Source organism: Hemicordylus capensis, chromosome 4 (assembly GCF_027244095.1).
Source record: "Hemicordylus capensis ecotype Gifberg chromosome 4, rHemCap1.1.pri, whole genome shotgun sequence".
In the NCBI taxonomy this organism is placed as follows: domain Eukaryota; kingdom Metazoa; phylum Chordata; class Lepidosauria; order Squamata; family Cordylidae; genus Hemicordylus; species Hemicordylus capensis.
The window spans coordinates 110,023,585-110,047,893 of record NC_069660.1 but is presented as its reverse complement, the minus strand read 5'-3'; the positions used below and the strand labels follow the sequence as shown (position 1 = coordinate 110,047,893).

At 41.2% G+C, this 24,309-nt stretch overlaps 1 protein-coding gene across 2 annotated transcripts in view; it reads right to left on the bottom strand.

The window, feature by feature from the left end:
• The window catches only part of TNNI3K (TNNI3 interacting kinase), a 292,390-nt gene that overhangs the window by 183,564 nt on the left and 84,517 nt on the right, over nucleotides 1–24,309 (bottom strand). For both annotated transcript variants that reach the window (XM_053243152.1, XM_053243153.1), the window contains exons 8-16: nucleotides 11,168–11,312; nucleotides 10,966–11,070; nucleotides 7,749–7,843; nucleotides 6,770–6,919; nucleotides 5,206–5,292; nucleotides 2,893–2,949; nucleotides 1,198–1,290; nucleotides 1,054–1,111; nucleotides 758–952 (exon numbers count right to left, since the gene is read on the bottom strand). In XM_053243152.1, coding sequence (XP_053099127.1) covers nucleotides 758–952; nucleotides 1,054–1,111; nucleotides 1,198–1,290; nucleotides 2,893–2,949; nucleotides 5,206–5,292; nucleotides 6,770–6,919; nucleotides 7,749–7,843; nucleotides 10,966–11,070; nucleotides 11,168–11,312 — 985 coding nt within the window. The remainder of the gene's footprint in view (nucleotides 1–757; nucleotides 953–1,053; nucleotides 1,112–1,197; nucleotides 1,291–2,892; nucleotides 2,950–5,205; nucleotides 5,293–6,769; nucleotides 6,920–7,748; nucleotides 7,844–10,965; nucleotides 11,071–11,167; nucleotides 11,313–24,309) is intronic.

Below are 24,309 nucleotides of genomic sequence, written 5' to 3'. Positions count from 1 at the left end.
CCCAAATTAGCCAGATTCGGGTACAAATAGTTTTGTACCTGAATTGATTCACACATCCCTAATAGGAACACAAAAGAGTAAAGATGATGTATTACTATCTGCACAACCAATAGCTCCATATGGCACAAACATGCCATATACTATTGAGGAAGGCAACAAAATATTGGCTGACATCCAGACTAAAGCTGTGCTAGTGCAGTGAGAAAGTTGTGCAGATGCAAGAAAGTTGTGTAGTTGCACAGGTGCTCAAAGTTTTAAAATCCCTTGTGCTCTCAGCCTGCTTGCACAAGGATTGAATTTGTGCAGCAAGAATGGTGGGACAGGCGATGGGTGTCTATTCTGTTCAGGTCCAAGCTAGCATGCAGCAGCTTAATCTTCTTTGCATCATTCCCTGCAAAATATATGGAGCAGGAAGAGATTTTTGTGCAAGAATCATGCTAGAGGTTGTATATCCTGTTATACCAGCACAACACTTCTCGACTGGATCACAAGCTCCCGACTTAGCAGAACTAGCTAGTGCAACCTCCTTGTGCTAGCACATGTTTCTATAAGTGCAATGTTAGTCTTAATGTCAGCCATTTGTTTTGTGAAGAAAAAAGAATTGAGAAGGAAAAATGTGGAGAACTGTGAGATACATGTTATGGGAACGAAACCCAGACTTAGACAGTTTTCTCTTGTTTATTTACTTCCATGAGCATATCTTTGCCATAGTTCTGAAACTCTGAATAATTTTTTCAAAGGTAAGACACAGACTTACCTTTTCTGTTCATGAAGCAGGGAAAAGAGAGATCCTCCAGAAACGTATTGTGTGACTATGGCAAATTGACTTGGGTCATCCAGACAAGCACCAACAAACTGAATGACACAAGGGTGATTGAGTCGGCAGAGGATAGAAACTTCACGGCAAAACATGTCAACATCTGATTTGGAACAGTAGGTGTTGGCTCGGTAACTTGGAAGTAGCACAAGAAAGAAAATGATCAAAAGTAGCCTCAAGAATTTGATTTTCAAACAATTCCTAACGAACTAATAGAAAATTCTGTTAATGCTTACCGTTTGATTGCTACAATTTTATTTCTGCATCTTCCTTTATAAACTTTTCCAAATGATCCTAAAAATAAATAAATAAATAAGCTCACAGCAACATAGAAGAATACTTTTAATTAAAAATTGTCACTTTTCACCACTTCTTTTTACCTGAGCCAATAATTTCATGGAATTCAATTTCTGAAAGTTGGAGGTGGAAATGGGATGGCAAACCAGCACGGAGGAGGAGGACATCTGCCTTTTCTGCAAAAGAAAACTGAGTATTTGTAAAACACAGTGCAAAAAACATTAAATTTAACACAAAAATTAATGCTTGGTTTCCCCCACTATAAATTGGTTGACTGGTTCTTTTGTTCCTTTTCGCTGCAGTACGGAAAAATTTTGTTGCAGAACCCCAATAATAAACACAGATTTGCAACAGTCTGACTGTCTCAAAGCTTTTTTGGCTTTAGAAGCTTATCACTAAAGAACACCATTCCATATGCATATTCTATCTCAATCATGTAATGGTTTCAGCAAATGTGTTCTCTCTCCTGTTTTTCTAACAGTGGCCATCGAGGTTGTGCCATTTTGAACTACTGTTCAATGACACTTGGAATTGGACTGGATGCACAACTGAATCTGGAGATTAACTTGTTGATCTGCTAGAACAGATTCATCAAAACCTTTCTTAATGGAACATTTGAATATGTCTTCTGATTACCTGGATAGTCTGTATACTCTGTATACAACCAGAGCTAATATTGAGTAGAAAATTCATAAATGAAGTGTGTCAGAACCACTAATGTAACTGAGTTATGCTTCAAATGTACAATTAATTTTTGTAAGGAATTTTTAAAACATGAGGATATATAGTACAAAGGTACATCATAATCTGATAGTACTTACTTTTATTTTCCTATCCTCATATTTCATTTTTAGTTTTTTAAAAATGGTACCCTAGTACCTTAATATGTCATCTTGCAGTGTTGCTCAATTCAGCTTGCACTGCTGGAAGTATGAAAGTAACTGCAGAAAACAATAACTATATTTATAATAATAAATTGTGTCCACTTTGGTGGAGAAAGAGCCCGCTTTACAGTTTTAATTCTTACCCAATTTAAACTAAGGCTGAAATCCTATGCACACATATTTGGAAGTAAATCCAAATATACATTGGGATGTGCAGCTAAAGAGCCATGCATAGGACAGGGCTGCATAACAATTCACTAGCATCTGTTTTCAAGGAACACTCAACTCACAAATTCTGAATTTCTCAATAGAAGTCAGCAACAAGGTAAATGTTGAATATGCTCTATTTGCAGAATGCTAAATTTTCAGCACTTGCATAAAATCTTGTGGTTGAAGTTGGACTGGCCTAGATCCCTTGTATATACCCCCTGATTCCAGAATTTCATTTATTTCACTTGTTCTCCCTGTTTGTTGTTAAGAATAGTGCAGGATTGCTACGACCCATTCTGAATATTGCTATGCATGTGCAGTTTAGAGTTGCCACTTTTTTTTTTGGACAAGGAACCTGTGCTTCAAAAGATGCTTGGGAAGCAGGAATTTGTCAGGTGAAACTTTTGTGAAAGTCAGATTAAATGAGAGATCAGCTTGTTACATTTTTAACTGTTAAAGGCACTGACGGCTTCCTGGCATTAAGAAGTTAGTAAACCTAACCTGAGGACCAAACTGAATGGCCACATCCAGGAATTCAGAGCAGTAGGACAGTTGTTGGCCCATCAACTTTGCCTGTACAAAACTTTGGGGATACTCAACTTTGGTTTTGCAAGAACCTGGCCATTACTAACAAATACATTTTGTATTGAGAAACAAATAAAGTTCCCTAGTCATTACAAATACCTTTAGTCATGCTTTTAATTTTCCCTAGAGGGGAGGGAACCGACACATAAGATCCATCTAAAATTTTAAAAAGAAAGAAAATGAAGGTTATAGTTGTTCAAGACAAAATATACTGCACTGTAGAGGGCTTTTTAAAAATCTAACAAGTAAAATCCTAAAATGATTTTAAACTGTTTTTTTCCTTTGAAAAACCACATTGGTATTATAGGTAAGATATGTTAGATCTAGTTTTATTCACTTTAATATAAATTTAATGTGGCTTAATTAAAGTTAAGGAAATGTCATAGATTCATAGTAGCTTATAGCTTTAGATCTCATGAATTTATATACTTTACAAGCTAGTATGCATATATTAGAAATGAAAAGTAAAGACTGAATGTATGGATTAGCTTTCTCCAGCCAAAACGATTTGTCGGCATTTGTATTGTGCTCATCTTGAAAACTTCTTACACTTTCAAACACCCTAGGAATGAAAATGCAGTGAATGAAAATTGTAGCAGAGGTACCATTTTAGATCTCTGTGGATGGTGGTAGAATGTTCAAAGTTATTTAAGAGGAGGGTAAAATTCACAGCAAGGCTCAAAGGCCTGTTTTTAGATATACACAGGCCTAAACTAAAAAAAAATGAATTTTAAAAACATTTCTGATTTTTGCATTTTATTCATTATGATAAGTAGAGAGATATAGGTCTCTTAAGGATTAATCACATGGTTGAAACCCAAGTGGAAGGGTACCCTCCCACCATGTATCCTAGCTTAGCTGTGTTGAAATAAGTGGAAAAAATGTCCACTGACTTCCTCAGAACTGAGCTTTGATCCAATAATATTACTGGATTTACCTGAATCCAAGAATCATTTCCCCCTACGTTCTTTGCTATTAGAAATTGGGGAGTCATCTTAAATTCAGAATCCTCTTCCTTTTGGGTAAATACAGGTATAACCTAAATTTAACCACTACTTTTTAAGGGTGTCATCTTAAATTCAAAGTCATCTTTTATTCGGGTAAATAAGGTACCCCTTATTGGCAAGGTATCCCTTGCCAACTGTGGATTTTCTAATCACAGATTTGAGTACCCTTGACAGGGAAACTGTGTCCATCCTAACCAACTGCGACCCGAGTACCTGAAGTTTGGTGACTTTTTTTCAAATTTTGGTGGGTTTGGGGGTCATTTCTGGAGGTCAGGGGGTCATTTCTGGAGCCAGGGGCAATTTGGTGGGTTTGGGGGTCATTTCTGGAGGTCAGGGGGTCATTTCTGGAGCCAGGGGCAATTTGGGGGGGGTTGGGGGTTATTTCTGGGGGTCAGGGGATCATTTCAAGAGGTCAGGGAGTGCATATTCTATTTTCTACCTTATTTTTTCTGTCTTTTCTGACCATGGTTCCCCTAACCCCGTTTCCCATGCATTGCTATGCCTCGTCAACTGGAAATTTGCAAACTGCGAGGGTTTCTGGGAACATAACCCTCGTGGTTGGTGAGGGACGACTGTATTAACTTAAAATCAAGCTCATGCTTTGAATAATAGAGAAGCGTATTTACATTAGATAACATACAAAGTCATGTGGATTTGTGCTATAATTTGTAGAATTCATCTTCGAGTGAATTAAGAACTGCTCTCCACTTTTTCTATGCTGCTTTATTATATATATTTATGTATAATTGTATTGAGACTTTGTTTTAAGATGTCTTAATCCAACCATGTTGTTAATGTTGGTTGCCGACCTCAATAAAGTTAAAGTTACATTGTAAAATTGAATCTACCAGGAAGCAATTTCTTGCAAGCCTTCACTATAGCACAGACTGGCAAACATTCTTCATCATTTGCTAGTCAAACAGTTGGTAAAAAAGAAAAAGAAAAAAGAAAAAATTGAATCTTGGAAGACATTTGAAAAACGAGTAGGGTTGGGCTGAGTACAATATACACTGAATCCTAACTAGTTTTATTTGGAAGCATATAATATTGATTTCAATAAATCTAACTTCAGATATGAGGTTTAGGAGTATAGCTGTAATGTGCAAGTAATCAAAAAGACATCAAAGGAAGACAATACAAAGAGAATGACTAAATGATGTATCAAACATGCAGGAGGGGATCTGTGTTTTTTAAACATCTTTCTTTTCAGTGTGTAACATGAATGACAATGTTATTTTAAGATAAAGAGGAATTATTAAAGGAACCCAAAATTCAAAGAAAAATGAAGAGAATCTGTTTTAATGCAATGCAAATTTATTGTCCCTATAACCTATCTGTTCATTAGAAAATGTTTGTTCGATCACATGCTTAGTAAGGCAAAGTGAATAGTCTGACATTACTATACCTCCTCCAGGCTGGGAGTATTCGTTGCAAGGGGATTCATCCTGAGGCCGTTTGTAATGCTTCAGAAGTGTGACAATAGCATCATGCCCTAAAATACAGCAGTGTAATAATAAGCAAACAGCAGCAATAACTGACTGCACCTAAAAATATAGTTTAGTCCTGTATCTTGTTCTGCTTTGGTAACGCCAGCAAATAAGAATTAACAATTGTTGCATGTGTACATCATAGTACATGGAAAGACTCCTGCCTGAAAACTTGGGGAGCCGCTGACAGTCAGTATAGACAAGACTAAGCTAAATGGACCAATGGTTTGCCTCAATATGAGGCAGCTTCCTATGTTCCAGCAACACAATTGCATTGCTTTTAGAAGTATTACAAAACCTATGAAGTAATGAGATGAATATGTACACTATGGGCAGCAATAACTTTAACATCCCTGCTCTAACTCACTGAATATTTGTGTCCAGCTTTGAGTCAAGTTTACAGTCTTGTCAATACTAATGTAACACTTTATTTAAAATGCAAAAAAAAAAAAAAAGATTCAGCATGAATAATCACAATCTGGACATACTGGACTATTCAATGGATAATAACAGCTAATGATCCATATCTGAAATAAATATCTAATAAATGAATACACATACAAATACAGTTATATTCTGTTGTGTGTGTGTTTTTTTGTAAAAAAAAATCTGGATCTTTCTGCAAATATCATCAGAATACAATCTGGAATTTCATGATTGAGAAAATATTCCAGTAATTGCCCTCTTAAGTAGAGAATGAGTAAAGGTTTAAGTGGGTCCGTGCACATGTAAAAACATACCCTGGCTCAGCAACAGATGAGCACAAAGGAAACAGCTGCCAAGATTCAACCATTTTTCTCACTGAGTTTGGAGGAGTTTGGAGGACAAAGAGAAGCAGAACATGAATCTGCACTGTTGGCAGGGCAGATCTGTGAAATGTGTGAAGTACAGCACAGCATAGCAGAAACCACAGGGATATGCAGTTTCTTTGAAGAATTTCTGCAGGAAATCAAGGATAACTATCTATCTTTAAAGGGATTTTAGGCTGCTGCCCATCATAGGAGAACCAGAGTTTCCTTCCACATAAAATCAATAGCAGTCCCTGACTTCCTAATGGACTTCATGGATAACTGCATTCTAATGTTGTCTGTGATACCTTTTTCAGTGATAACAGAAACAGGAGGGGTGGGGGGAGAAGGAATTTAGCCCTAAAGCCTTGGCTATAGGTTGGGCAGAATCTGCCTTTTCTGAACTGAGGTATGCAGTGATGCGTTTTAAAGATTTTTATTCCATTGGCACAAAAAGAAGCTTGTAATTGAATGTGGGTGTGGAATTAAGCTTTGTTTAGCATATTCTCATTTTTGAGAATATAAATCCCAAACTTGGTATTCCTTGTTCTCTCAGTGTCAGAAGCCGTCACATGACAGGCATTCTCAGCATGCCAGGGCTGAACTGAGTTGTTTTTCTTCTGCTGTCCTATCCTGTATGATCTGTAATGCGATGTTTTTAAATGTAGAAATGGGAAAGCCAAAGCAGTAATACCTTTCTCATAAGCCCACATCAAACAAGTCTGTTCATCTTTTTCACCGCTAGACCTGCTGGGATCACAAGCAACTAGATTCATATCAGCTCCATTGTCCAGTAAAAACTGGACAAGACGGATATGGCCATGATAGCAAGCAGAATGTAACCCTAGAAAATTAAACGGGGTGGAAGTCAGGGGAGAGAAGGAGGACAGAAACAAGTGTTGCCATGAGAAATATTTTATAACAGTGTTCGTAGCAGATCTACAAAACAAAACAAAACAAAACAAAACAAAACAAAACAAAACAAAACAAAACATTGATTTCCTTGGAAAAATGTATTTGTTATTAAACATTGCAATTGGAAGAAACAGGAAGCATGCCTTTTGCATTCCTGATGTCACGAACTTTTTCTATAGGGGAGATAAGCAATCACTGCTTCAGCCATCATATTAGAATTGTGGAAAGAGGATGCTCAAGTCACTTGTGTGTCCCCCTTTTTTGGCCCTTGCAGTCGCATACAAAGCCATCAACAGGTTTCCAACTTTAGAAGGAAGTAGCATTGCAAGCATTCTGTTGGCAGCTCCCTCAGTGAAATATATGGGAAGTTCTGTTTTAGAAGATGCCCATTGTACCTCCTGTGCTATTAGGTTGTAGACTAGGGATGGTCAACTAATAGCCCCGGGCAACATCCGACAACCATGAAATTTTTATTTCATTCCTCCAGTTCTTTAGAAAAGAACATGTAAAGAACATGAATGCTGCAGAGCTGAGCAAAAGCACAGGCCATTGTCCAAATACCAAGTCTGCCTGCTTGTATAACACACATGCTTGTACCTGCCTCCATTTACCTTATAGGAGCTAGATTCTCTCTCTCTCTCTCTCTCTCTCTCTCTCTCTCTCTCTCTCTCTCTCACACACACACACACACACACACACACACACACACACACACTTACACTTGAAGTTGGTCCATCCTTCTGTCATCACACTCTTACCTGTATGCCCATCCCTTCCTTGGTGATTGATGCTCAACACATTATGATCAAGAAGGAACTTCACCAGTTCAATGTTCTTGCCATAGGTGCATGCACTGTATAATGTTCAAGATTTTTTAAAAACCACAGTTAATAAAATTTACAATAGTTAGCCATTAATTTATAAGCATTATAATCCCATAAACATAACTTAGCAGAGCAGAAAAGCTTGAGATGTATAAAAATACATGCCTCTCCCTATAGGAGTCTTCAAACAATTTATATTCAGCATTCCATCCACCTTTGCTGTTTTAAAGAACATCAGCTACGAGGAGTAAAGCCCTTGCTGTGATTGCCCCAAGTCTGTGTAATGACCTCACAGCTATGGTTTTCAGCTGCTCTTACCTCTCTGCCTTCAGCAGACCTATTTCAGAAGATGTCTGCATTGTTTTAATACAGTAGATGTTATTATTAATATTATTGATTTAGTAGATTTTGATAGAAGCACAAGAACAGTGGATTATATACGTTTAAAAGCAAAACAAACACAGAGCTTCTGTAGCCATATTCAGGCATTCTGTAACTGTGTATGCTGTGCTTCTTGTCAGTGAAGCAGGAGGGGGAGAGGCAAAGTAACTCACTGTAGCTGTGTACAGTGTACAGAGTTACAACATCAGCTGACAAGTTCCATCCTTGTCCTGATATGCTATGTAATCTTGCCCCCTCCAGCCCACGAATCACAAATACAGCGTTTGTCTAAAGAGACACACACTCTACATACTCTGGGAGCATGTATCCTCCTCATGGTCTGGAATGCCAGCGTTCCTCCTAACCACAGGAAGGATGCTCTTCTTGACAAATGCTGTACTCAAGGTAAGTGGGAGTGGGGGCAGTCATGTAGTTTGTCATTGGATTGGTGGGGTTTGCTGTTTGGTGCTTTGACCGTCATGTACTGAATGTGGTCACAGTATTCCTGAATCGAGCTTCTGCATATTTCTGTAGCTTTTCTCATACCATACTAGTAGAAGGGCTGCTTCCAATATCAAAGTTTTTACTAATGGGTAACTTGCTTTTGCAAGGGGCTCTTGCAAGATCTTCCTGGGAACAAAACTGTCATAGCAGGAAAAAAGTAAGTTTCTACTTTGAAACAGATACTGGCAAAATTTAGACATACCAGGAAACTGGAGGTCCCTTCACCTCTGGTTTCCTTTGCCACATGTCTGAATTTGGGAAACCGCAGTTGAAGGTGAAAGGGAACCCACAGTTTTCCTCCCTGAACTCCAATCTGAACCTTTGTTTCAGAGTGGAGTTTGGTGCCTTCAACTCCAGTTCCACAGCACCAGCGCAACATCCGAATGCTGGCACTGCAGTTTTGGCCCCATGGAGCTAGAGTTGAGGGAGGAAGCTCCTCCCTCACTCCTGCCTGATTGGCTGTGCAGGCTGTCCTTCTGTCAAGAAGGAAGCCCACGCAACCAGCTCCCCTGACTCTCTGTAGTCTTGCTGACTGCAGAGAGGCAGCTCTCCAGAACTTCTGAATAAGGATGGGAGAGCGAGGGTAGGGGCACGGATCCACAGGTCCATTGGATTAATGGTTCTGCATTACATCTGAAGGCGGCCACTGATATGTCTCCAAACTGTGAGCTGTTCAATATACCTGCGACTTGACTACACATGCATATTTATATCTTGTCCACATCAAAGTTTAACTTTGGCACAGTACTGTTTCAAAATATTGTTAGATTAGAAAACCAGGAAGCCAGCACAACTGTGGATGTAATGTTTTTTGGAATATTTAGTGTTCATAATTGAATGTAATCAATTATTAAATCTTGTCACATTTTGCCATCTCACTAGTCTGCAGATCGGAAGTTGTGCAAACTATAGGTTTTAAGCTCCTCTATGAGAAGCAGGAAATTGTGCTTGAACATTTCTGATATTTTTTCATTGATAGCCTTCTTTTATTATGGTTCTGGAACAGATGGGAGTAACAAAGTCTTTGTGGAAATGTGAAGAATTTTTGGAGAATCTTGATCATTAAGGAGGATGTCAGGAAACTCAATTACAGACTTTATCGCTGGCACACTTCAAAAAGAAATACTTCCCAGATGTTTGAAAGATCAAAATAAATGTTACCATATTAATTACCATTTCTACAGCACATTTAGAGTACAAAATGCTTTACAAGTATTATCCTTCACATCCTCATCACATCATAAAACACTGATATTCTAATTTTACAGCCAAGGAAATAAGGCTGAAACTACATGTTATGTGAAGTTCATAGTTCCATGGTTTTCTTTAACCCAAAGCAGGCTGAACTAAGCAGAGGAAGACTTAGCATGACTTACTTCTTTACTCTTTCCTTTCTGGACATATTTCAGCTCAAAATGCCCCGTCTCAAGCTGCTTTTTCACTTGTGGGAAGATATGAAGAACCCAGACAAGGACCTGGTATATTTCCCACACAGAACTGGGTTTGTGTAATCATCACACTCAACTTCAGAAGTCTACATATCTTCTATATTCTTTACAAGTGTTGTGTGGAGTGTGAGCTGCCTGAAGGCATCTCTGAAGGAAATCCCATTTGTTTCAAAGGACCTCATAAACTATGGTTGTATCTCTGCCAGAATCCATCAAGGGCAGCTCCAGGGAAGAGAGCAAAGCAGCCCCTGAGAAATGCAGTTGCCCCCTCAGGTGCCCCAATTCTATTTCAGAAAACTAACATGTGGGACACAGCTTGCCCACCCAGAAATGCACTTTGCCCCTTCTGTACCCCTCTTCACACACACACACCCCAATGATGCCACTGGAATGCAAACCTGCAAAGAGAGTCCTAATGGGAATAGTGGTATTCTAATCCAACCAGAAACCAAGAAGCTGTCATGTTCCATTTAATATGGTTTATTCATGGCATTGAAATATAGATTGAACTCTCAGAAATAGCTTTGTGCAGACTTCTGGATACTCACTCCCCATAGCTATTGCCATTTTGTTGTACTTTCCTCTTTGTGTCTCTCTGGTTTGTACAAATTACTTCCTTTGTCTTTAAGAATAATTGTTCTATTTGTATCCATCTTTTCCTGCTCTGTAGCTCTGGCTAGGCCTACAATGTCTCCCAGTGACAGTTCAGTCCTGCAAGCTTCTACAATCAGATGATAGATAGATAGATAGATAGATAGATAGATAGATAGATAGATAGATAGATAGATAGATAGGCACAGACATATAAAGTGGCCTACCTGTGAAAGGCAGTCTCACTGAATATATTTTCCTTAGTGAGACTTTCTGTCCCGGACAGCTGAATTAATTCCTGCACAACTTCAAACTTTCCATTGTAGCAAGCACTGGGGAGAAAAATGTCAGCCATGATTTTTTACTAATAAGGAAGGTTGGATGCCAGTACAAGTTGAGAAGAAACGAGCCATACTGCTCATTACTCACAGGTGCAAAGGTGTGTCTCCATAAATATTAACCACATGAGGCTGGACTTCAAAATTACTTTGGAGCAAGAACTTTACTATGTCATGATGTCCAAATCTAGAGCAGAAGTGGAGAGGCACATGATCTTCATTGTCTTGAGCATTCACTGTCATAGAAACAGAAAGAGAAGACATTTAGCTGGTCATATTTAAAGCAAACTTTGCCCTCATGGATGAGTTCACATCACAAGATCACCATTAGAGGAAGAGAGAGCTGGGAGTGTCCAAATGGCCATCTAGATGAATTCTCCTCTCCCATGAGGCAGGGCCATCCATCCACTGCTTCCCCGGGATCAAGCTCAAGCCAGCCTCTAAGATGCCAAAATCAGAATGTTCTTCCAGAGCTCTGAGTTGACTCAGTCAAGTGAACCAAGCCACACACTGCTGATGTAGGCAGAACACATTCACACTTAAGACCTAAGTGTTTTTCAACACAGTATGTTCAAGCACATTGTTACCAGCCGTGCTTATTCTATCTGGTACCCAGGAGCCTCCCTGTTTGCAACTGCATCTCCAGGTGTGGAAATTGCACTTTGGATATGTTCAGGAGCTGCACCACAATGTGAGGTCTCAGTTTAAAGTACACATGGGGCCAAGTCACTTAGCTGGTAGTGGGCTAGTAACTCCTAGATTTCGATGCAAACAAAGCAAATTGGAATGGGGATTAGACCCACCCCCCTCTCTCTCCTAGGCAGGGGATTCCAGCTAAGTAGACTCTAGAGTTAATCACAGTGAGTTAACTCCAAGGTCACTCTAAACTTAGAATGAACCACCTTGCTCCCCTCCCTTCCTTTCACCAAAAACAGCAACATGCTAACGAGCAGGTTATGCCAAGCAGGGCGAAAGTAGATAAGACAGTAAAGTAATGTTCTCTTATTTAATGTCTGAATAAAGCGTTATTCAAACCAAAGTCATGATTTACTTGTGAATCTGTACTGGAGAAGAACCTCTTCTAGACCCAACATACAGCACATTCTGAGTGTTTGAACAAAACCCATCTCTAAAATCTCCACGAAGGCAACAGTACTGGGCCCAGAACCAGCACTTATAATATCCCATCTCTAGCTGTGGCTGCTCCTGCTGCTCCAGAGGTGCTCCCTATAATTCTAATGGCACCAGAACAGCAAAATCACAAGCTATCCTACATAGATTTATATAAGACTATCTTGAAACCAGCAAGGTTACTACGGGATCCAAGAGACTCTCTTTACCATATCTGCATTAGGGACTTCTCACCTGCCCTTCTATCAGCAGCAGCCTGCACATCCATAAAGCCATGCCCAGAGAGGACCCTCCAGAGTGACTTTTCATGAGGTGTAAAGGGCTCTCACCAATAAAGATCTATGCACAAATAGAAAGAGCTTTCACTTGTCCACAGGGTGAAAGGGAAACTATATCAGCCTCCATCTTCTCCCTGTCCCTGCACATGTGAACGTGTTTTGTTTTTACCCCACCCTTGCTCCTTGGATCTCAGACTGGAAGATCCCAGTGCAGGGTCTGAGGTACATTATACAGCAAACAAAGATAGGAGACATTGGTTGACATAATGTGCAGCCTTCTACCACTTTAATGTCACCAGGGCTGCTGAGGAATCCTAAGGCAGTGGCCGGGTTGCTCAGTACAAGTGGTGGCACTAGCAGCACTTCCACTTTTTTACCCATTTGCTGCAGTGGGGAAAATAGTCATTTGCACTCCATTCATTCTGAGCAGCCTCAAGATACTCTCAGGACTTCACAGCAGTCATAGGATGCTGTGGCACAATGTTAGGGATGGGATATGATAACAGCCAATATATGGGTACCCCATGTATACCACCTTGAATCCTTAATAGAAGAAAAGCTACATAATATATTTAAAGGTATATTCATTGTAGCTTGTGAGGTCCATGCCTATATTTAGAAATTTTGTAAAGAGTGGATGCAAAGATACAGAGAGTGAGACATAATCAATGCAGGACAGCCAGAATCTAAATACAAATAGTCTAATAAAAATGATTTGATTTATTAAAAACTAATAAAATACAATTTAATTTTCTAAAAGGTAAATATATGTCTAGCATCCTTCAGTTAAGCCAATATCTATCACTTTTGCATTTGTTGCCTACAGGTAGTACAGTGAGTGGAATTTGAGGGCAAGTATACAGCTTAATGAGTTTTGTGTAGAATCTTGTAAGCACGCTTTGCTTATCTAAAAAAGTAAAAGGGCTGCAGGCTTACTTTTTTAAACCTGAAGTTCCAGCAAAGAAACGTGATTCTTCCTGAAAGGAGTGGTGCCCTTTAGGAGGACCCCATATGGCAATGGCCCTAATTACAAAGCCTGAGAAATAATGATTTGCTGAGGCTACCCAATGAGTTTCACAGCTGAGCAGAAATTTCTGCATGAGATTTTCTGCCATCTACTAGAGCCACCATAGCATTCAGGCTCTCGCATATCATGGCCAACTGGTAAAGGATTTATAATCCAAAGCTGTTCCTTGATGCCACTTCCTTGTAATTGCTCAGATTGTAATCAGGTCTTGCTGAGGCAACATTTATTGAATGTTATGGTGGGGGTTTTTTTCAGTCAAGAAAAATAAGAAAGCATTGCTGAATCAATGACCTTTCCAAAGAAATCTTTCTGCCAGCTTATTAACAGTGCAGTGCAAACGTATGATTCAAAAAGAAGGGCTTAAAAGGAAACAAGCACCTGAGTTATTACAAATGAATGAGAAAGGAAAGTTTCAGTATCAAGAAGTAATGTTCTGTGGAATAGAAAATCCAGACTAATTTTAAAATACATTAATGCTCTTATTGAATGTTGATAGTAGAACAAGGTACCAAGAGCAATGTCAAATAGAAAAGGCTATTATTTGAATCATGAAAATGATAAAGGTGAACATGAGCACAAGGAGAAGTGGATAAAAGCAGGATAAAAAATAAACTTGCTAGCCAAAAATCTTCAAATTTTCTTCTCAAAATATTGAGAAATATTCACTGGATGATCTCTGATGAATAAAATATTTGATGCTTGTCAGTATTTGACAGATGACACTCAAAAGTAGCATATAGTCTTTAACAGTTGACAGCTGATGAGACAGCAACCAAAACCAAAATAAAGAGATGCCATCTAAGACGATAGGATGTAAAATTTTGAGGTAAAATTTCACATCCGCTGGGCCAGCCTACTAATGAGTCCTGGTGAGACTGCTACCTCAGATGGCTTCATGGAGGTGGAGAGGGTGCCCGACCCCCATCTCTGTGAGCTGCTTCACTGGCTAACTGGACTGTGAGGCCCTTAAGCAATCTGGCACCAATGACAAGGTCACCACTGCTGCTTCTCCTGCTTAGATCATTGGTAGGCTGGTCCTGGATCTGATCTGATCCTTGTAGTCCTCCTCACAAATGAGGTGAGGAGAGGCAGCTTCTGGCAATCCCCTCTGTGTCCCATGCTTTGTTCAAAGCCTGCAAGGATCTGGTTGGGAGCTCCCAATTCAACCTTATAGTCTTTATAAGGTAGCAAGGTGAGGAGAGGAGGCTGCTAGAAATCTGCATCCTCAACTTGCCCTCCTTTCAAAGCTTGTAATTGTCAGAGAGGAACTCCAAATCCTCATCCTTAAAATGGGTTGGGTTTGAGAAGAGGAGACTGCTGGTAAACTCCCACTCCATCCCAATTTTTTTTGTGGGGGAGGGGGGATTTGTAGGCTTTGAAAGGGATACAGGGCTAGAAACCTCTGCCTTTAAAATCTAAAATGGGCAGGGCACACCCTGACCAGAGTGAGGCAAAGTGGCATTCGACACCTCACCTCAGGTGGTCAAAGACTCTGGGCCATTCCTGGACATTTAAAATGTAACAATTAAAAAAAAATCACTATGATCATGGAACTTGGACTTAGGGGCAGACAGAGAGATTATCGCTGTTATATGTTAATGTCTTCAGAGAGCTCTCTTGCTCAGTCTTAGTGGTCACAGGATATCACAGGAATATAAGAAGCTGATGTATACTGAGTCAGACCATAGGTCCATCTAGCTCAGAATTTTCTATACAGACTGGCAGTGGCTTCTCCAAGGTTACAGGTAGGAATCTCTCTCAGCCCTATCTTGGAGATGCCAGAGAGGGAACTTGGAACCTTCTGCTCCTCCCTAAGGGGAATATCTTACAGAGCTCATAGATCAAGTCTGCCATTGATATGCAACCAGGGTGGACCCTGCTTAGCTAAGGGGATATGTCAGGCTTGCTACCACAAGACCCATCATGGAGGGGCATTCTTTGCCCGGCTCTTTACCAGAGGACAGGAAAGTAGCAAATGTAACACCGATTTTCAAAAAGGGATCCAGGGGTGATCTGGGAAATTACAGGCCGGATAGCTTAATGTCCGTTTCCGGCAAATTGATGGAAAGCATCCTCAAGGATAGAATTGTAAAGCACATAGAATAACAAGCCCTGCTGGGAGAGAACCAGCATGGCTTCCATAAAGGTAAATCTTGCCTCACAACCCTTTTGGAGTTCTTCGAGAGTGTCATCAAGTTTGTAGATCAAGGTGATCCAGTTGACATACTATATCTGGACTTCCAAAAAGCTTTCGACAGGGTTCCTCATCAAAGACTCCTGATGCTGGCCTTGGGCCGAAATAAACAAATACATACATACATCAAAGACTCCTGAGGAAACTTAGCAGTCATGGGATAAGGGGACAAGTATATGTGTGGACTGCTAATGGTTGAAAGTCAGGAAACAGAGGGTAGGTATAAATTGAGAGTTTTTACAATGAAGAGAAGTAAGAAGTGGGGTCCCCCAGGGATCTGTACTGGGATTTATTTATTTATTTAATTTATTCATAAATGATCTAGAAGTAGGGGTAAGCAGCGAGGTGGCCAAATTTGCAGATGATACCAAACTCCTTCAGGTAATGAAATCCAAAACGGATTGTGAGGTGCTCCAAAAGGATGTCTCCAAACTGGGAGAGTGGACAACAAAATGGTAAATGTGGTTCAGTGTTGGCAAGTGTAAGGTGATGCACATTGGGATGAAAAACTCCAACTTCAAGTATACACTGATGGGATCTGAGCTATCGGTGACTGACCAGAAGAGGGATCTTGGGGTCATGGTGGACAGCTCATTGAAAGTGTTGACTTGTTGACTCAATGTGTGGCAGCTGTGAAAAAGGCCAATTCCATTCTAGGGTTCATTAGGAAGGGGGTTGAAAATAAAACTGCTAATATAATGCCCTTATAGACAACTATGGTGCAGTCATACCTGGATTACTGCGTACAATTCTGGTCACCACATCTTAAACAGGTCATTGTAGAACTGGAAAAGGTGCAGAAGAGGGCAACCAAGATGATCAGGGGCCTAGAGCACCTTCCTTATGGTAGCAAGCAACACCTGGGGCTATTTAGTTTAGGAAAAAGATGACTGTGGGGAGACATGATAGAAGTCTATAAAATCATGCATGGTGTTTAGAAAGTGGATAGAGAGAAATTCGTCTCTCTCACACATAACACTAGAACCAGGGGTCATCCCATGAAATTGATTGGCAGGAAATTCAGGACCAACAAACAGAAGTACTTTTTCACACAATGCATAATCAACTTGTGGAATTCTCTGCCACGAGATGTGGTGACAGCCAACAACCTGGATAGCTTTAAGAGGGGTTTCGATAACTTCATGGAGGAGAGGTCTATCATCGGCTACTAGTTGGAGGGCTATAGGTCACCTGCAGCCTCAAGGTAGGATGCAGTGTGTCGCAGAGGCATCTCAAACTCAAGTCATCTCTATTAGGGTGTGGAGATGAGCCTGCAGTATTATGTGGGGCTAGGCAATGTGTTTTAGGCCTCCACTGTTTCTTTTTTCAAGGTTACTTTGCCTTTGCTGTGCTCAGAACACAATGAAGCTGTTCTCACAGCCAGAGGAAATCGGGCTAAGGGAGCCTAGCCCGATTTCCCCAGTCATCTGCTGCCATGGGAGCTACGTGGCTCCCAGCAGCAAACCGGCAAAACCACCCTTCCCCTTTAACGAGGTTAGTGGAGCAAGCTCTCTGCTAACCCTGTTTGGTAGATTGTGTGCTGCCACAACACAGCGCTGCGCCACAGCAACACACAGACAGACCCCTGTAGGGAAGCCTGTAAGCACCTCCTGGGCTCGGGGGTCTCTCCAGGATGCCCCGCACACTCGTGCAGGGCATCATGAGACTTCCAGGGACCGCACGGCCCCCGATCCCTGCTTTCCCTGACGGCTCCGTGTCAGAGCCAGCAATCGTGTGGGAGGCTGATCTAGCCGCCCAGAGAGGAGGCAGTGATAATCTGCGGGGAGGTAAGTGCTTTCAGGCCTTCTCCCCGCAGACGGCGGGAGCCTCCTGCAGCGGTGAGGATCGCTTCAATGAGTCCCAGCAATAAGGGGGGGGGGAAGCAAAACAAGTCAGGAAACACAATAAACTACTACCTAGCTTTCGTGTGAGCAGGCAGCCAGTAGTTCTGTCATTCTATCTTTATTAGGGTCCTCAGGCAGATTGCTCCTGGTGCAAAGGGGAGAATCAGACGATTCCTCCATGATTCACTTAGGCCAGGAGCAGCTAAACTCTGGCCTGGCCTAGCCAGTGTGGGGTGGGACAGCAGTGGTTCCCCACTCTATGCACATGACTCCATGACCTTGGGCTGGCTTTTAATGGCTGTGGTGGGATTACCCCCTCCTTATTGGTTCAACCTTTGAATGGCGACAGGAAAAACAATTGATTGAAATCAATCCTTGGGTGGGGGGAAGGGTAACTGGTTACCTCGTTAATGAGCTGTAGGGATGTGCATAAAACCGGTTCTCCCGGTTCGGTTCGGATCCGAACCGGGTCCGAACCGGACCAGGGTGGTTCGGTTTTGGTTTTGCCGAACCACCCCCCCGGTTTGGTTCGGATCCGAACCGGTTCGGATCCGAACCGAACTGGTTCGGATCTCAAAAAATAGCTGGTTTGAAAGGGGACCTTTTGTTCTACCTGCCACCCAAATTTCAAGTCGATTGGACCTTCCTCTGATTTTTGGTGAATAGAAAAGGTGTGAATTCTCATTCTATCATAGCAAATGAGATATTTTTCAATTAAACAACTCTCATGACCCCACTTTCACTTTTTCACACTTTCCTTTACTATGAATAATATGAGGAAGTAATCAATTTAGCACACTTCACCTTATGAAGACAAACCTCATACAAATAAATTCACCATAATTCACCCCTCTGCCCAATCACTCTTAAATTGGGGATGGGTGGTAGCCTCCACCCATTAGGCACTATCTACCAGCCCAGCCCACTCCTTTGGGGCAGATCCACTTTCTGCCCCCAATCTGCCCCAAAGACACCCAAACTTCAAAAATTCTCAAAAAATCAGCCCTCTGCCCAATCCCCCTGAAATTGGGGTGGTAGCCTCCACCCATTAGGCACTACCACCCCACCCCACTATTTTGGGGCAGATCCACTTTCTGCCCCCAAACTGCCCCAAAGTCACTAAAACTTCAAAAATTCTCAAAAAATCACCCCTTTGTCCAAACCCCCTGAAATTGGGGTGGTAGCCTCCACCCATTAGGCACTACCATCACACCCCACTATTCTGCCCCAGGCCCCACTTTCTGCCCCAATATGCCCCAATATGCCCCAAAGATATGAAATTTTCAGAAATTTGCCAAAAATCAGCCCTTTGCCCAATCCCCCTGAAATTGGGGTGGTCGCCTGCACCCATTAGGCACTACCACCCCACCCCACTCCTTTTGCCCAGATCCCATGCTATGCCCCCGAACTGCCCCAAAGCCACTAAAACTTTAAAAATTCACCAAAAATCAGCCCTTTGCCCAATCCCCCTGAAATTGGGGTGGTAGACTCTACCCATTGGGCACTACCACCCCACCCCAAAATTTTGCCCCTGGGCCCCTTTTTACCCCCCCGAATCGATTCGGATTCGGATTCGGATTAAATCCGAATCCGAACCAAATCAAGGGTGATTCGGGTGACCCAGATTTGGGCACAAAACAGAACAGGGGTGATTCGGTTTGGGTCCGAGCCAAATCACCCGAAATCCCAAATTGCACACCCCTACTAAGCACACACACAGAGAAGAAGCAGGAGGCGGAGTGTGGATTCTATGATAGCATATTAGAGTGGATTGATGGTGTCTCATTGAAAATCTCATTTGCTATCATAGAATCCACACTCAATACCTCAGAAACAAGAGAACCCTGTACCCATGGGGGTGCCCCTACCAGAGATCCCTGTACCCCATGGGTTAGAAACCCATGGGGGTGGTTGGCACCCTATGTGCACTACACCACCACTTGCTCTGGGCCACCCCAGCACCCCCATGTGCACTTATAGGGCTGCTGAAAGCTCCATTATAACTTATTATGAGGAAAAACCTTAAAGACGCGTAAACTTCAAAAATCACTTAAAAATCACCTCTTTGCCCAATTCCTTTCAAATAATTCTGATAGCTTCCTTGCCCACCCTAGGAACTACCACCCACCACACTGCACTCTACGACACCCCTTTCCCCCCGACGTGAAGCTATACATTTGCTGCAATCCTAATTATTCTCTATGAGGAATTCAAAAACACTTAACAATTCACCAATAATCAGAGGAGTGTCCAATTTCCTTGAGATTTTTTGGGTGGTAGGCACCCATGCCTGTCTACCACCCACCCTGCTTTTGTGCTCCTAGGTCCTCCACAACAGGGGATATGGACTGGTTCAGGTCCCATTATACTCAATGAGAAAAATAATTAAAAATATTTCAAATATTCATAAAAAATCATAGGGGTGTCTGATTGCTTCAGGGTTTGCATGGTTGTTGGCACCCATGAGTGCTCCACAATAAGAAATAATGGCCTGGTTCGGGTCCCATTATATCCTATGAGAGAAAAATAAAAATATTTTTCAAAAATTCATAAAAAATCGTACGAGTGTCCGATTGCTTTGGGGTTTGGGTGACAGGTACCCCTGGGTGCCAGCTACCATCTGACCAATTTTCAGCTTTCCGAACCGATCCGAACCGGTCCGAACCGGTTCGAAACGAACCACCCCCAGTTCGGTTCGGATTCGAACCGAACCAGGGGTGGTTCGGTTCGATCCAAACCTCCGAACCGGAACCGGTTCGGACCCGAACCGGTTCGGATCCGAACCGGTTCGCACATCCCTAATGAGCTGTTTAATTCTCACAATTGCCATGGGACACACGACATTGGTAAGCAGAGTTTGTAGAGCCCTTTTTGAAAAGTATTATCCTGATAAACCGCATTGCTTGAAACACATTCTTCCTGCCCCTTGGCAGGATCCAGTAATGACCAAGTCCCATTAAAATTAATGGAACTAAAGCCATTCTGATTTATTTTAGTGCGGCTTATGAGGACAGACTGGATTCTGCCTTTTGTGTTTTTAATGAATATTTCATAAAGTTTTTCTCCGCCAGCAAGGATTTTTGTGGACATTGGATTCAAGCCAGTGAAAGTTTAGCATGTGTAGGCCCCACTGAAACCAACAGGCCTTAAGTTCTCAATTGCATAATTTTCTCAGGATTGCCCCTCAAGTTTGAAAACTAGATATCATTAATAGGGTCCTTTGGAAGAAAGATTGGCCTTTATATTTTCCTCTTGCATAGGATTCTGCATGAAAACCATATTGGCATGGGATGCAAAGGCCTTACTGAGACTAATATGAAACCATTTCTTATTAGTGGCAGTGTGGGTTCATGCCATTGCGTCATACAATCCTGCATGTGCTCCATCATTAATGAAAGGATGTATTTCAGAATCAGAACTGTGCTAGAGAGAATTATTAAAGAAGTGTATTGGGATAGTTCTTGTATCTTGATACCTGTAAAATCAGTTGCCTTAGTTACCAAGAGTATAAGTATAGAAGGGAAAAGAACAAGAAATAAGTAAAACAAATATAGTTAAACTATTTCTTAAAATCAGCTAATCCTACCAAATGTTCTGGTTGAAATAACAAGGCCTCAGTAGTGTTACTGCTGTTTAAAAAAACCTATGGCAGTAATCTGGCAATGAGTGTGCATCAAAGGATTTGGAGTTTTGCCCACAGTCCTTTGCTGGATTCATGCCTTATTTCAGTTGGCAAGCAGAATCCCAGATGCACGTTTGAAAACCTCCAGTCTTTGACATATTTGCTTATATGAAAAATGAAGCAGATGAGCAAAAATATGAAGTTTATAATTCATTTATAATAGGTTTCGATTTTAGCAGCATATTCTACATAATATTCCTAGTGCAAAAATCACCTGGAGGAAATCAGACAAGGACTATGGGACAGGATCAATAATATTTCTCACTGCTGTGCTTACCTGACTGCATAATGGAAAACTTGGCTAGGGTCTATTCAATAGACTCTATTGTATGAATGGGATAAAGAAAAATAAGTGTCAGGCATGATTAGTAAAAGTAAATTGGCTTGGGACTGAGTAATCATTAAGGGTTTTTGTTTTTTTAAAGCCTCCATTATTTTATTTATTTATGGATTTTATATCCTACCCCTGAATTCTCAGTTAGTATTGATAGCTCAGCCCCATATATTTTGGTGTCCTTCCCTCCCATTCTTTTTCTCTATTAACCCATGTTCCCTCCTTCTTTCTACCCTCTTCCCTGGATAAATAGATCACTGCCCCTGGAACCTCAGCTGCCAGAAGACTGGCAAGTTAGATTTCCAACACAGATATTCTAGCTCTGCTTCAGTAGACAATTTTCCTGAACCCTTTGTCCAGTTCTATCAGATTTACTGTTTGCTTGGAGTGGGGAATATTGCTGCCTGGATATGTGAAGTCTTGTGGAAACTAGTTCGACTTTTAAGAAATCTGAATACAATCCTATCGAAAGAAATGGACAGCATATCCATTCTGACATTCATTCAGCTTGTGCTGATTGGCTGGCATGATGCACAGCTTTTTTGGTGATGGAAGAAGGGCTGCAGATCTACAGGACACCTTCAGTATCCCTTCACAAATCTGCTCCTGAGGGCAGAATGATGCTCAGCAATGGATTTATGCAAATAGAAAAGATTTTTGCCTTTCCCCCAAAAAATCACTCCCCATGCCCCCTTCATGCTGGTCTGCTGTGCAAGACACCTTCCGTGCAGGAATGATGAAGGTTTCCTTCAGACCTGCAGGCCCTTCTTCCATCACTGTACAGCTGCAGAACATGTGAGTCATTGTTTCTCAAGGATATTCCAGACAATCTATGGGGCAAAACAAATAAAACACGCAGCCAAACTCTATGGAAATGAAAGGATACGTTTTGCAAATCCCTAGCTGAAACCCTTTTTGTCAGATGCAAACCAGGCAACCAGCACAAATGCCTTCATAATCTGAAAGCTATTAAAGCATTCAGTGTGAGCCTGCTCTTGATGCCTGTCCATATCATGCTTTCTGATGGATCTTCAGAAGCACAGTTACACTTCCAGTGTCTAAAGTGGCTCCTTAAAGTCTTCTGGGCATAATGAAAAATGCCAGTGTCAACATAGGAAATATTTTATGGCTTGGATCCACCCAGTGGAAACTTGCTGGATTGTGAGGTTTAACACTGTAAGATCTTTCTGGCACTGAAGGCTTGGGTTAAGCTGATAAAGGCAGTAGTATCTGTTATGATTTCAGCTATATTAAAGAGCTGTTATCATATTTTTATATTTGCTCAAGCTTTTCAAAGGGCATAAAACTCCCAAACCCCCAAATGTGAAAAAGAAAAGCAATCCAAACACTGGTACTCAAAGCCCACATTCTCATGTAACACTGAACTGCGGACCCAATGCCACTCACCCTCCCTTCCCAGCTCTCCTGTCTGAATTTGGATGTACTGGAAAGCAGTCTGCAGTCAGCAAGACTGCAGAGAGGAGGGGGATCTGGCTTTGTGGGCTTCCTTCTTGAGTGAAGGACAGCCCACATAGCCAATCATACTGGAGTTGAGGAAGGAGCTTCCTCCCTCAACTCTGGTTCCAGGGGAGGCAGCCTGTGGTTCAAAATTCAGATGCACCACAAGCTGCCTAGAACCTCAGGTTGTGGTGATGAGACTCACTACAACCCGAGGGTTCAGATTGGAGTTCCAAAACTGAACCTTCGGACCCATCGCCGCACCTAACCCCATCTGCCCGCATTCAGATGTAACATCTTCAGAATCGCTGGCCCATTCAACTGTGGTTCTGCGTTACGTGAGAATGTGGTCTTTGTGAGGGAGCTTCAGTCAAAAATGAAACAGCCATGCTTGCAGTTTGTTTCTTTACTGGAGTTATATGTCAGATAGATACTGTATAGGGTGCAGGCATTAACTTTAACTGACAATTTTAAAAAAATCTTCAAAGAAACATTTGTTCACCCAGACATTTAATTAAATACCATTTTATTAGTTTTAGCTTTGTTTTAAAGTATTGTTTTAAGGTTTTAAATTGTTGTAATGTTTTAACTTTTTGCTGTCATTTATTTTAACCAATGTTTTAATTTCTTTGTTGTCATTTATCTGTTTTAATTAATGTTTTAACTTTTCTGATTTTGTTTTAAAAGACCCAGAGACAAGTTTTGGGAGGTATAAAAATAAAAATGAATGAATGAATGAATGAATGAATGAATAAATAAATAAATAAAATCCCAGGATATAGGAGTATCCCTACAGAGATGGAAGATTATACAGTATCCAATAGGGATGTGCACAATTGATTTTTTTAATTTGATTTGTGCCCAAATCAAATCACCCCTGATATGTTTTGTATCCAAATATGTCCCCCTGAATCACCCCAGATTCGATTTTGGATTTGATTTGATTTTGATTTGGACTTCTTATTTATTATTATTATTGTTTACACAGTCAGACAGGTGTTATTGACTGGTTTGTTTTATTCAGACATCGAGTCCTTCCCAAGGACCTGGGATGCCAGAATTTTATTGTCAGTGTTGTTGCTGTTGTTATAGATATCGTCGCAAAATATAGGCTGTTCCCAGTAAAGCTGCTTTTTGTAATTGGCTGATGGTGATTTCTGTGGCCCCTATGGTGTTGAGGTGCTCTTCAAGGTCTTTTGGAACTGCACCCAGGGCGCCTATTACCACTGGGATTATTTTGGTCTTTTTCTGCCACAGTCTTTCAATTTCAATTTGTAGATCTTTG